Source organism: Ahaetulla prasina, chromosome 1, assembly GCF_028640845.1.
Source record: "Ahaetulla prasina isolate Xishuangbanna chromosome 1, ASM2864084v1, whole genome shotgun sequence".
NCBI lineage: Eukaryota > Metazoa > Chordata > Lepidosauria > Squamata > Colubridae > Ahaetulla > Ahaetulla prasina.
In genome coordinates, this window is record NC_080539.1 from 296,859,071 (window position 1) to 296,872,255 (window position 13,185).

General features: G+C 34.8%; 1 protein-coding gene across 6 annotated transcripts in view; it reads left to right on the forward strand.

Annotated features, from left to right (window-relative positions):
• Positions 1-13,185, forward strand: part of MADD (MAP kinase activating death domain) — a 102,933-nt gene that overhangs the window by 53,611 nt on the left and 36,137 nt on the right. For 5 of the 6 annotated variants that reach the window (XM_058161785.1, XM_058161790.1, XM_058161787.1 and 2 more), the window contains 4 exons: positions 1,743-1,893; positions 4,565-4,771; positions 12,480-12,580; positions 12,854-12,937. In XM_058161785.1, coding sequence (XP_058017768.1) covers positions 1,743-1,893; positions 4,565-4,771; positions 12,480-12,580; positions 12,854-12,937 — 543 coding nt within the window. The remainder of the gene's footprint in view (positions 1-1,742; positions 1,894-4,564; positions 4,772-12,479; positions 12,581-12,853; positions 12,938-13,185) is intronic. The other variant, XM_058161789.1, reaches the window with a different exon arrangement.

The window sequence follows — 13,185 nt, forward strand, 5'->3', positions numbered from 1 at the left end:
CCATTAGCACCAGTCAATGGTATTTATGATACATCTTTAAATGTTCAGTTGATTGAATTTCATGTTTAATGAATAAAAGAAATAATAATAATAATAATAATAACAACAACAACAACAACAACAACAATAACAATAGAGACACCATAAAACATTGCCCAGTTTAAGAGCATATTGGTTGCACAGTTGCTCAGATGGTCCACTGGAACTTGTGTCACAACTACCATCTGCCTGTAGCAAAGAACTGGTGGGATCATAAGCCTGAAAAAGTGATTGAAAATGAGCATGCAAAACTACTATGGGATTTCCGAATACAGACTGATAAAGTTTTGGAACACAATATCCCGGATATCACGATTGTGGAAAAGAAAAAAGTGTGGATAGTCGACATTGCTATACCTGGTGACAGCAGAATCGATGAGATACAACTTGAAAAAGTCACCAGATATCTAGATTTGCGAATCGAACTGCAGAGACTCTGGCATAAACCAGTGCAGTTGGTTCCAGTGGTACTCGGCACACTGGGAGCTGTGCCTAAAGAACTAGGCAAGCACTTAAAAGCAATTGGCGCTGACAAGATCACCATTGGTCAGCTGCAGAAGGCCACCTTACTGGGATTTGCTCGCATAATTCACCGATACATTACGCAGTCCTAAACACTTGGGAAGCTTCTTTTCCAAAAACTCTACACTACTAACTAGAGCATACAAAACATTTGCCAGACCTATTCTTGAATACTGCTCATCAGTCTGGAACCCACACCACATCTCTGACATAAATACAATAGAACGCGTCCAGAAATATTTTACTAGAAGAGTTCTTCACTCCTCCGAAAACAACAAAATACCTTATGCCACCAGGCTTGAAATCCTGGGATTAGAAAACTTACAACTACGTCGACTTCGACATGACCTGTGTTTAACACACAAAATCATCTATTGCAATATCCTTCCTGTAAATGACTACTTCAGCTTCAATCGCAATATTACAAGAGCAAAAAATAGATTCAAGCTTAATGTCAACCGCTTCAAACTTGATTGCAGAAAATATGACTTCTGCAACAGAGTTGTTAATACTTGGAACTCATTACCTGACTCCATAGTCTCTACAAAAAATCCCAAAATCTTCAACCAAAAACTGTCTACTATTGACCTCACCCCATTCCTAAGAGGACTATAAGGGGCGTGCATAAGAGCACAAAAGTGCCTACCGTTCCTGTCCTATTGTTCTCTTTATTATATCTAATTAATATAGCTATGCATATCCTTTACTTATATTTACTTATATTATATAATATTATATAATATTTACTTATATTTACTTATATTTCATGATATGTTTTTCTTTTTTTACTATGACAATGTTTATGTATACTGTTGTGACAAAATTAAATAAAAAAAAAAGTGTTCGACTAGTGATCTGTGATACGAAATCCAGCATAATTATCTCGTTTGCTGTGCATAGTCATTTTGTGTAAATAAAATAATAGAGACACCATAAAACAACGCCCAATTTAAGAGCATATTGTGTCCTGCAGAGATGATATTAAGAAATTTAGAAAATACTGAGCTAGATGGACTAATGAAAAATGATACTTTCCTTTAAATTACAGACAGCATAATTAAATTATAGAAAATGAATTAAAATGCAAGAGAATTGTGGTCTTTTGAATAATATCTTGAAAGGGCTATGGAATTGGCATCTGATTAAGAAAGCATTCTTACGGATGAGCTTTTTTGTTTTAGGAGATTAACCGGAAGGTTTACAAAGGAATGCTGGATTTACTAAAATGTACAGTATCAAGCCTTGAGCAGTCATATGCAAATGCTGGACTTGGAGGCATGGCAAGTGTGTTTGGCTTGCTAGAAATAGCTCATACTCATTACTATAACAAAGGTAAGACAGTACTAAAAATGAGTGTATAAATACTATAAATACTGTGAAAAGCCTTATGTGGCAGAACTAAATCTAGCCTGCCAAAGTCAATAATTGTATGGACATTATCTTCAAATAGAAGGTATAAAGAAATTGTGACAAATTATCAGTATCAGTTATAATATGTTATTTGCTTTGTTTTGTTGGTTTCAAGAAATATTTGTGTGAATGACTGAGAGAAACAGGCAGGCAAAAACGAACAGACATTGTCCTTCCTTCAAGAAGTAAAGTGAGGCCCCTGCAAAAAATAGTATTAGATCCCTAAGTTGGTGTTTATCCTCTTTCATACACCTGGTATTCACTCAAGAGGTATGATGTTAAAGGTGAAATTTAACTGTAGTAAATCTGAGTTAATGCTTCTCAAATCTAGGTAAATTACTCCAGACTGAGTAAAAGTAGTTTTTCTTTTGGTAATGATACCAACCTATTTATTACCAATCACAACAGGGACATTTAAATAAGGACTTTCTGATAAATGGTTCTGGATAACAAAGGAACTTAGCACTTTGGGAAGCACTAAGTTATATGGAACTGCCTGATTGACATTTTGATTCATTTTGTTCAGAATGCACATTCCACTAAGTCATTTTATTAGCAAATCAGCCTTAAGCTGATCATTACCACTAAAATAAGTAAAAAAAAGTATGTTTCAGTTGTATTGCTTATGAAGCAATTAAACTGTTATGAATAAGAGACAAGCAGTGAATGCAATATACTTCCTTCGTCATCAACCTGGCTTATTGCATGAATTGATCAAGGAAAAAAGGATCACACAGCTGATGGAGCTTGTATGTTGTTTCTTCTCTGTAATCTGGCCACTTTCAGGGAGATGGGAGGTGATAGGAAAACCAGAAGTTTTCAGAGTCAATTGAATTGATTACATTGAATCAATGCCACTATAAAATATAGGACTCAAACATTTGACTTTCTAATTAAATCTTTATTCATTGTCTTCAATAAGTCATTGTCTGGTTAAAACAATGAATAACCATTTGGTTATTTGTTTATTTATTTATGCATATACGTTGGTGGCATCTTCAAGAGCTGGGCTGAAGTTATAGAGATTAGTGATTTATTCAAGATGTGTGTTCCTAGAAGTCTGTGGGTTAGAGTTGTGCATGCATTTGGAAGGGTGCTTTGCAAAACATATTGTTTGATTGAAAAGTGTTAGAGCAGGGACCCCCAACAGGTCTGTGAACCTGTACTGTGCCACAGTATGCCAAAAACTGAGCGATGCAAACAAGCGAAGTCCCATCCACGAGATACAGACAGCATGCAAAACCATGTCCCCTCCGGTCCACGGAAAAACCTCTCCCTACAGAACCAGTCCCTGATAGCCAAAAGATTGGGAGCCACTACATTAGAGCAATCTGCAAAAGTTGCTCAGTTTTCAGATGGTTTGTACAGGCCGACTCCATATTTATTTGAGAAGCTGAAAATGGACAGAAATGATTGAATTAAACAAACCTATATTCACATTTCTTGTTTACCTTTTGCATTAACAGACATCCCATATTTAAATGTCACTTACTTTTGCAAGTAGTTGAAACTGACACATATACATCTCTTATTATATGAAACAAGACTTCCATCAGTAGTGGCTGATTGGTGAAGAAGAATTCCATAACAGGGCATTGCTTTAAACAGCGTTTCATAACAATGGACATATAAAATACATATGTATTCTTCTGCATACAAGCTAGCCGTGATTTTAAGATGTCTAATCTAATTGTAACACAACATGTAAGTTCCAATATAGAATCTATGTGTCACTAAAAGTCTCATTGTCATTACTAGCTGGGTGAAATGATGTATCAAAGGCAACAATTTTTGGACCTAGATACCTCAAATGGGCTAACTTTTAAAATGTGTCCAAAATCCAGGATCCATGAAACCCGAAGGAGTGAAATTTGGTGAAATTGTGGCTGTATCAGTAGCTGCTGCTGCTGTGTTGCTGTAGTCGTGTGATCTTCATGTCCAATAATATGTGACAATTTCCCAGAAAGTCTTGCAATCCCTTGCTCCCTCTCTTATTAGACAGCAGTTACTTACCTTCCTGCTGGAAAGGGAAGGGAGGGAGGAAGGAACAGGAAGAAACTTCTGCATGTCTTCCCTGCCTGCCTTCTACGACCACCTCTTCTTCCCTGACCAGCACTGACCTCTCATGTGCCTTCCCAACCAATGCAGCATCTCTTGTGTACCCCCCACCCACCCACAACTTGCTGAACAGCATTGGCAAATAACATTTCTTGACCTGATACTGCAGTTACATTAAGTTTGGCAAGAGTTTTTCATTTTAAGGTCATCATAAGGTTACTTGTTAGAGAGGAGATTTTCCGTAACTGGAAAAAAACACCAAGTCACAATTTGATAGCCAGCCAAATTCATCTGAGAAGGGACCATCCTTAAAATAACCAAGTTTCAATATATTAGATTATATTGAATTTCTCTTTAACTGCTGATGATATCTAGAAGTGAGAGTATTTTTCATGATCGTAAAGAATTAACACCATTAACACTATCAAGCCTTTCTCTCATTCCTTCTCCTTCCCTCTTCGGATTGTTGTTGGCATATTTACTTGGGTTTTTTTTTTTTTGGCTGCTTATTTCTCTGTGTTCCTTTCTTTTAAAGAGCCTGAAAAAAGAAAGCGAAGCCCAACAGATGGAGCAATCACTCCGGTTGGCAAAGATCCTATTTTAGCCAGGAGGGTGGAACCGAAACCCAAGGTGCAACTACAAGTACCTCAGCTCATGCCAAGGGCACCAGGCCTCTCAGGGAAAGGGCCAAGGGAGTTTGACACAAGGAGTTTAAAGGAGGAAAATTTTGTAGCTTCTATTGGTGTGTATTTAAATATACGTGGAATGCAGGAAAGTGATTGTGCATTGGCATTAGAATCTACTTGCATCTTTCCCATTAAAACATTATTCCCTTCATTGCTCTAGTAATGCGCTTCACTCTCACTCGGTTTGCAAAGACTAGTCATATATTTTCTTCTCCCATTTTGAACAAGAATCAACTCAACATTTTGGATGAGTTCATTTCTTTTTTAAAAAATTCGGAGACTATTAATATGATACTGACATCACAGACTTTAATTACATCTAGTTGAGTTACTATAAGCAAATTGACTACCTGTCCTTTAATGGGTTGTTTTTTGGAAGTTCATATACAAAGAATTGACTGATTTATGGATAACTGCGGATAATTATTTTTTACAGTCGGATCTATCCATTTTTATTTATAAGTAAATCCCACTGAGTTCTTGAGATTTGGTGCTATGTATATATGGCATAAATAGATTACAGTTATGTGCATTTGGACTCATGTGTATTCCTATCTCATTGTCTTCCTTTATTCAGCAAAATTAACATGTAATGCTTTATTTTCTTAGGTATTCCTAAGAAACAAATGATTGTGCCAAAATACATATAGTAACATATAGAACTCTGTGAAATATAATTGCATTAGGTTTGGAATTATTGCACCATTCAGGTAGAAAAACACCTAGCCAGTTTTCTGAACGATTGTCTCTTCATTCATTCTGTTAGCTGAATTGTTAGGTTAATTTTTAAATTTTTGCCATTCATGATTTTTTTAAAGATTTTTCAATCTCAGGTCACTACAGAAAGATTATATATTTTTTGCAAATTCATTTATGTAACTTTTTTGCATCTGCTGTAATTTGAGGTTAATAACTACTGAATCCTATACCAATATGCACATAAAACAATCAGTGACAATAAGAAAGGAAATACAAACAGCTCTTCTGTGTTTGTCTAGTACTAGACAAATCAGTGAAGATGGGAGTTAATTTTAAATCTAATATGAATAAATAACTTAATAAAAGTTGCTCTTATAGTAATTATTACATTATAGTAAAAACTATATAAATACTAATTGCCATATTTAGACTGATGTTAGTTGTTCTTCTACCAAATATACTGTGGGGGGAATAGATTTGGTTTTCCAGAAGTTGTAGGTTGTTCTATCATTGTTTCATCACAGAAATCCCACTCTCTTTAACCTTCAATAACTTCTAAATCAACTTCTTCTTCTGTTTGTTTTCCCATGTTCTCTTTTTTATTGCAGAATAGTAAGAAATAATTCAACCCACTAGTTCAAATCTTTTTATTTTTATGTTTTTGGTAAGAGATAGGTTTTCAGCTTCCTTTATACGTTTCCTAGCTTCTACTTCCCCCCTTAAATTATGCTTTCAAGTTAAATGTTGAACTTAGTTTTCTAGCAAATTGATTTGATATTATGCCACTAAGCCAGTACCTAGAAGTTCCTGACATTTTTTTCAATGCAGAAATGGAAACCTAAAATGATTTCTTTGTTTGCTACGTCGATTGCATTTTTACCTAATTCAGAGATGCTTGTACTCTAAACAAATATTGCTCTTTTTATATAGATCTCTCTCAGATAATCCTTTTTAACCCTGTTGAGAGAGTACTGTGAATTGTTTAAATTTGAGGGGGGGCAGTATTTGAACAGACTAAAGATGTATGAAAAAAGTGTGTTGGCTAGAAGTATTATTTTGGAGACAGAAGTAATTTGAATATTGAGCATAAAGGGCTTGCCAAAATCTTTTTATAATATGTAATTTCTGTGAAGTCAGATGACATCAGGTGGGTGAGTCTCAGAGTTATTTTATTTTTCTCAGCCACCAAATTGCATGTGATCTTTTTAAAAATATTTCTTTATTAAGTTAATGGAGGACTCTGCTCCTGATCTAGCGGAAGAAGAATTATTTCTTCACCTGCCAGTTTTCATTAATCTCTGTTTTGGCAGTGCAGGGGTTGGGTGGCTTACTTTTGTCTTTTTTTTTTCCCCATTTCCACCTCTGATCAGCATTTGATACTTCTTCTGTCTTTCTTTCCTGCTTGCATTGCATCTTGAGTAGAATTGTGGAACAAGCACCAGGAAGTGACAAAACAAAAAGCTTTGGAAAAACTGAGTAAGGAAAATGATAAAAGGACAGAAACATAATACTCCCTATAGCCTCCCCATAACTGCCAACTCCTTAAAGCTTTTGATTGATCACCCATGCCACATGAGCCATAGGACGGACCAAGGAGGTCATTTCATAAAGAAACATAGTGTTGAGTTACCTCAAAGAGCCCTTTCCTGTATGAGGAGAGAAAAAAATACTTTAGTTCTTCTGGCTGAGTTTCAAATCCTTCCTTACCACTGAATTTATTTTTTAGACGGTTCTGACGGGTTTCTGTTATGAAGGCATGTTACAGTTGCTGCAACATTTTCATTAAAATAATATTCTGTGTGGAGAGATTGTTGTCCTATTTCTTCAGCAAAAGGAGTTTATAAGGTCCAATCCATAATCTATCATAGATTATCCATCAATTACTTGAGGTTAAAATAATGTGGGGAATTACTTGACCAAGTGTGATTAACTTTTAATGGAAGACAAGACTTATATATTGTTTTTAAAACTAGTTCTTTATTATCATATTTAGGAAATAGCCAACCCCAACTGCAATTTTCTGATATGATTTCTAGATATGGGCTAGATATATTCATAAGCATGCACAAATATACAATACATAAATGTTCCTATACACGCCATTGGTTTTAAGTAACTACTAATTAGGAAAAAAAGTATGACATGGATGTCTATAGAAAATGGGAGAGAAATTAAAGAGGAAATACGTTGCTAGGAAAAAATTGACCTTTCCTGCCAACATTGTGTAAAAAAGAATGCTCATGTTTTGCTGCATGCATCTGTGTTATATAATGTAGTTTGCCCATGCTATTTCACTAATTAAATTAAGCTTTGGTTAACTCTTGAAAATAATTTCACTGTTTAATTAGTTACAGAAAATTTAGTCTTTTGGGGTTGAAAATTGCATTCAGTTTTTGTTGTGTACCAAAAGCTACACTTAAAAAGTACATTCAGTTAGCATCAAGAAGAGGAGATATCTGATAATATGTAATAAGCTAGTGACTCAGCAAAATAAATGCAAAACAAGACATAAAAGTACTCTTATATACATCTTTGCTGCTCTTTTTTAGAAATGAAACTAACATTTTAAATTGACTCTAAGTGGTTTGCAGTTTGTTTGCTGTTGAATTTCAATGGCAAACAAATAGGCTCTGGAACTGAACCAAAACTTCAAAGAAGAACACATCTAGTTCACTGACCATGGGTTGTTTGAATTATTTGAGCTCAATGCAACCTATTATAAATATATATTACCATAGACTATCAATTGTTTTGATCATATGATCAAACATGGGAGAGTCAAGTGCTGTCTTGCTAAATCTCTTGGACCACTTGGCAGGTTTTTATGCCACTAGGTTTTATAACTTTTTGGATTGTCTTGCAGGATTGGGATTTATGAGACCAGTTTGCAGTAGTTCTTATTCTTTTGGACCTGTAGCTAAAAGGTAGCATTGGGAACTAAAGTTTGACATCTGTACAATTAACCAACAGTGTCTACAAACAGTGTTTCATCTTGTCACCTGCTGTTTATAGCTAGATGAAACCACCTGGAGCTTTAGAGTGGGACGTCAACTGCATTTCTGCTGTTCCTTCCCATTCAACTCCAACTCTAAGAAAGCAAACAATATCTTTGAACGTTCTCTAACTTCATAATAATTGGAGCAAAAATAACAAGCTGACATTAAATATAGAGAAGACAGAGGTACTGTTAATACCTAGAAAACTTTGAGAGTGGAGTTGATTACATTTCTTTTTAAAACAACAACAACAACATGTGATCCTCACTGTTTCTGGATTCACAGATGGTAGCTGCGGCAAGCAGGATATACACCAGTAGTGATTGACAATCTGTATCAGATTTGGCATCAGTTATCCATGCTTTGATTACATACCACCTTGATTATAATCACTGTAAATGGAGGTCTTTGAGGTAAAATATGGCAATTAGGCTGCTAAACAGTGCAATGGCTGGGGATTGTAAGGCTTATGCTGAAAGTTCCTCCCCTGATTGCCAGTTGCTCACTGGACAGAATTTGTAAATAGTCATAAATGGCTTTGGGAATTAATGTTTGATGGATTGGCTCTCTCTTTTCAAACTTGTGTAGGCAGTAAGAATTCTTAGAGTGGTGCTCTTAAAAAATCATCCTTTCCAATTCTGTTGAGTCAACAGAATTTTAGCATAGCTTATAAATTATAAACAAACAGTAGATCTTGCTTACCAACAGTCCCAGATGTAAAATGTTTAAATATACTTTAAAGCTTAACACCAAGGACATAACTTACACCAGGGATCCCCAACCCCCAGTTCGTGGACCATCACCAGTCCACGGCATGCTAGAAACCAGTCCACGCAAACAAGTGGAGCCCCATCTGCAGAATGCAGACAGCATGCTAAACCACGTCCCCCTCCAGTCCAGAAAAAACCTCTCTCCGCAGAACCGGTCCCTGGTGCGCAAAAGCTTAGGGGCCACTGACTTACACAAAGTCACATATGTAACATGTGAATCAAATCAACTTTCTACATGTACACTTTGCTTGCATACTCCCTGAAAAGTATTGACAGTATATATGAAATACAGGAATACATATTATGCATCCTTTTTCATTACCTAGTTGAAAATTACAACAGAATAGCATACATCTACTACATGAACTTTAGATGCAAAACAGTCATGTTTTGTTCTAAGTCAGAAAGAAAACTTTCAAATATATACATATTTTCTTATGTGCTTAGAAAACACAAATGGCTATTTCAGTAACCAAACTTTAGGATAAAATAACATTTTTTCAAAAGGCAAACTGACGACAATGCTCCGTATCAGTTATTTTTTCCCCCTCTGGATGCTCCCTATTATACATCATCTATTTTCCTTTTTTGAGCCAAAAAGCACACTTTGAAGTAAAGCCTGGTACTATGGTAGATCAATGAATCATTTTCTAAATGTTACTGTAGGACCCACAGTGGTACTAAAAATACATTTTTGTAAATAAAAGTGATGCTGGCACTTTTATAAGTTTTATAATACATTAGTTTTCCATCCATTGCAATTCAAATTTAGAAATAATATTGAAAAATATTATTAGAGAAAAACAATATTGGAAAAATAAGGGGAATCAAGAAACCTATACTTCTAGGAAGGTGAGTATTCATTGGCCGTTAGCAAGACAGATATTCACAGATTGATCAGTGCTCATAAATTCCATGTTAGGAACTCCAGATAAATAATAAAATATCACTACTAAATACTACAAATGCAGAGCCTGTAAATTCATGTTTGAAGAGTAGCATTTAATCACAATATCCATTTGACTTCTCTGAAGCTGGATCATATATATCATATATTAAAAAGAAAATTAAGAAATATGAATTTGAGCTTTTTTTTTCTTAGTCTACTAAACAGGCCAAAAATTGGGCTTTATAGAAATGGCTCTAAAAATTAAATTTTTAGTGGGCCATTGACATGTAGAGAAATTAACTACATAATTTAAATATTGTATACTGCTTTCATATAATACTATAATACAGTATTCTCTGGATGGATATTCAGGGTTAAATTACAGAGCTTGGTAAGGTTTACTCCAAGCTAGATGTATCTAAGACTGTTCGTTTGATTTTTGTAATATATAAGTCTCCTTCTGTTCTCTAAAGTTAATCTTTATTGCCTTAAATAAATATTTCAAAATATGGTCATCCTAATTAAATAGAATTAAATTTACTTTAATTGTTTCTCCTCCCAATTGGTGTTTACCTTTGGTTAACTAAGTGCATAAATATATTTTGGTTTCATTGTTATATGTGTGCACAATGCACAAATGTACATATAATTGATTGAAACACAAGTGGCAGTATATATTTTAGATAATTTATAAATAAATTCTCTGCTCATAGCCTTTCATTTCCAGCAGTATTATGGACAGCAAATACCCCATTGCTCAAATGATTTCATTATGATTGGACATCTACATTTTCTACCATTAGTACTTTATTAGCTATTCTATAAATTAATCAGTTCATGTTTACCCTTTTTTATATATACAAGATTATTTTTGAATGATTAAATGATTTTTAAAAGTTGCTACAAAATGCATATCGGTTAAGAGTATAATTATCTGAAAGAAGATCCTGTGGATTTTGCTCCTCCATTTTCTTTAATTTTCTGTGAAGCAACCAGAGACATTTATTTGCAACCATGTTTGGAAATACATTTTGAATAACGGAAGCCAACATTTATAAACTTCTGTCAATTAATTTTTGAGCGCTTTAAAATATATTCAATTGAAAGCATTTTAATGAAATCTCCTAGGAGTATGTACAACTACATAGCATTTTTGGATTAACTAAATATCTTCGGTGTAGTTTACTATTTTTGAATAATAGATCATCGAAGAAATCTATACTAAGTGCCCTTCTATTCAAGAACACATTAGCTGTTACTTGTGTTTCACATTCTTGTTCCCTATTTCTCTCTCTCTCTTTCTCTGTCTCTTTTGATACTGTCTACTAGTAGGTACCTGGTATAACTCCACTTGTACTTTTAATCCCAACTCACACTATTTAGTGGTATGCAAGGTATTTCTTGACTGTGCACCTAGTGTCGCCAGATGACATTTCATGTCCTGTAATTAAAAGACAAAAAAACCCTCCAAATGCTGGTCATGTGTCCCCGTTATGGAACAGTTGGCAGATATGGCTATGGCAGAAGCATTGTGCTCAGTCTCTTCCCCCTTCTGAAATCTTAATGGTGAACCTGTGTAGTCTGTAATATATTTTTCTCCTGCCTCCTTACTCCCATGGCACAGTGTTTTCCAAACCCTTCCCAATTCTGTCTCTCCTTTCATCCATTTTCTAACATTTCATCAGAAAAAGAGTTTTTTTAAAAAGGTGAACTGCATGCATCTCTTCGGCTTCTATATTATTTATAAAGAGAATGGGATAATCAGTGCATGTCATGTCAATTGCTGATGCGTACACTCTTACTGTTTTTACTTTTGTTATTACAAACTCTGGAGAGCCATTTATTTCATCCTTTCAGTGCTCTGTAATTTTTCCTCCAAAGTTCGTGTTTTACCTTTCTTTGTGGCACACAAATGATTGATTATTGCTTTTTGGTTGGTTGGTTAGTTTTTCCATTTGCTAGTGAGACAAGTGGAATGAAAATCAATTTATTGAATGATGTAAAAATTGTCCAAAATTAAGAAATATCTCTTTCTAAAAAGCAACAGGCACAGAATCAGTCTTACATACAAATGGTAAAAAGTATGGCTTTCCAGAGTAATGTTATAATGGTCTGGCATGCTTTGAATGAATTTGAATATGTTTGATGCCTGCTTTGTTCTCTTCCTTTTCTAGTAATAATTGTTTAAGATAATTTTTCTATTTCTCAGGTGCAGTGACATTTGGACAAAATAGTTGGCTGTGAAAAACTGAGCTACATTATTAATCCATGGTATTGAAAAAATAGGGAAGAAGAAGAAGATTCTATGGGTCCTCTTAGGACTACCCATTCACACCTCCAGTTTTCTGCCCTATAATTCTTTTACTTTTTCTTCTCGTATTAATAGGATTGTTTATTTTGCTTCGATTAGGGTCAGAAGGTACAAAACACTTCTTTGACTTGGGAGAGACAGATGAGAAGAAATCCCAGATTAGTGCTGACAGTGGTCTAAGCTTAACCTCCAGCTCTCAGGTAAGTGTACAGTAGCTGTTCACTTTGGAATGGGTACGTTGTGAAAAACTTCTTGTCACTTTATAAAATAATCTGGCCTTTTAGTGTGGGTGTGATAGCCTCAAGAAATATGAATATACCTTCTTCAACCATTCTAATTTTGTAGATATTTGGGCAGGTGAAAAATTGTCCCAACTATCCCCAACTCCCAAAGACCACCTTGACTAAACCTACAAACAGAAACAGGAATGTCTAATGTGTATTATTTTGCTTCCTGTCAATTCATGATTTCAGAAGAGTGATCTGGATTCTGTGGCAAGTGTGGGGCCTGCTGTTATGATCCGAAGCACCAGCCAAGATTCTGAAGTTAGCACAGTGGTAGGGCATTCCAAAATGAAATGTCTGGGTTTGATTTTAGCAGTTTTTTCCAGACTTCCTTGTGTATGTGTATTTTTTTCCTAAATCTGTAAGTTACAGGTGCTGTGCATATGCTTTTTGTTACATTTTCTCCTTAATTTTCTATATTTTTGTTTGCGATTGTCCTCTAGTTGAGGACATATCCTTTTCAAAAGGCATGAGTGTTTTATTCATTCCTATAATTTTAAACAAAGTTGTCATATATTGAT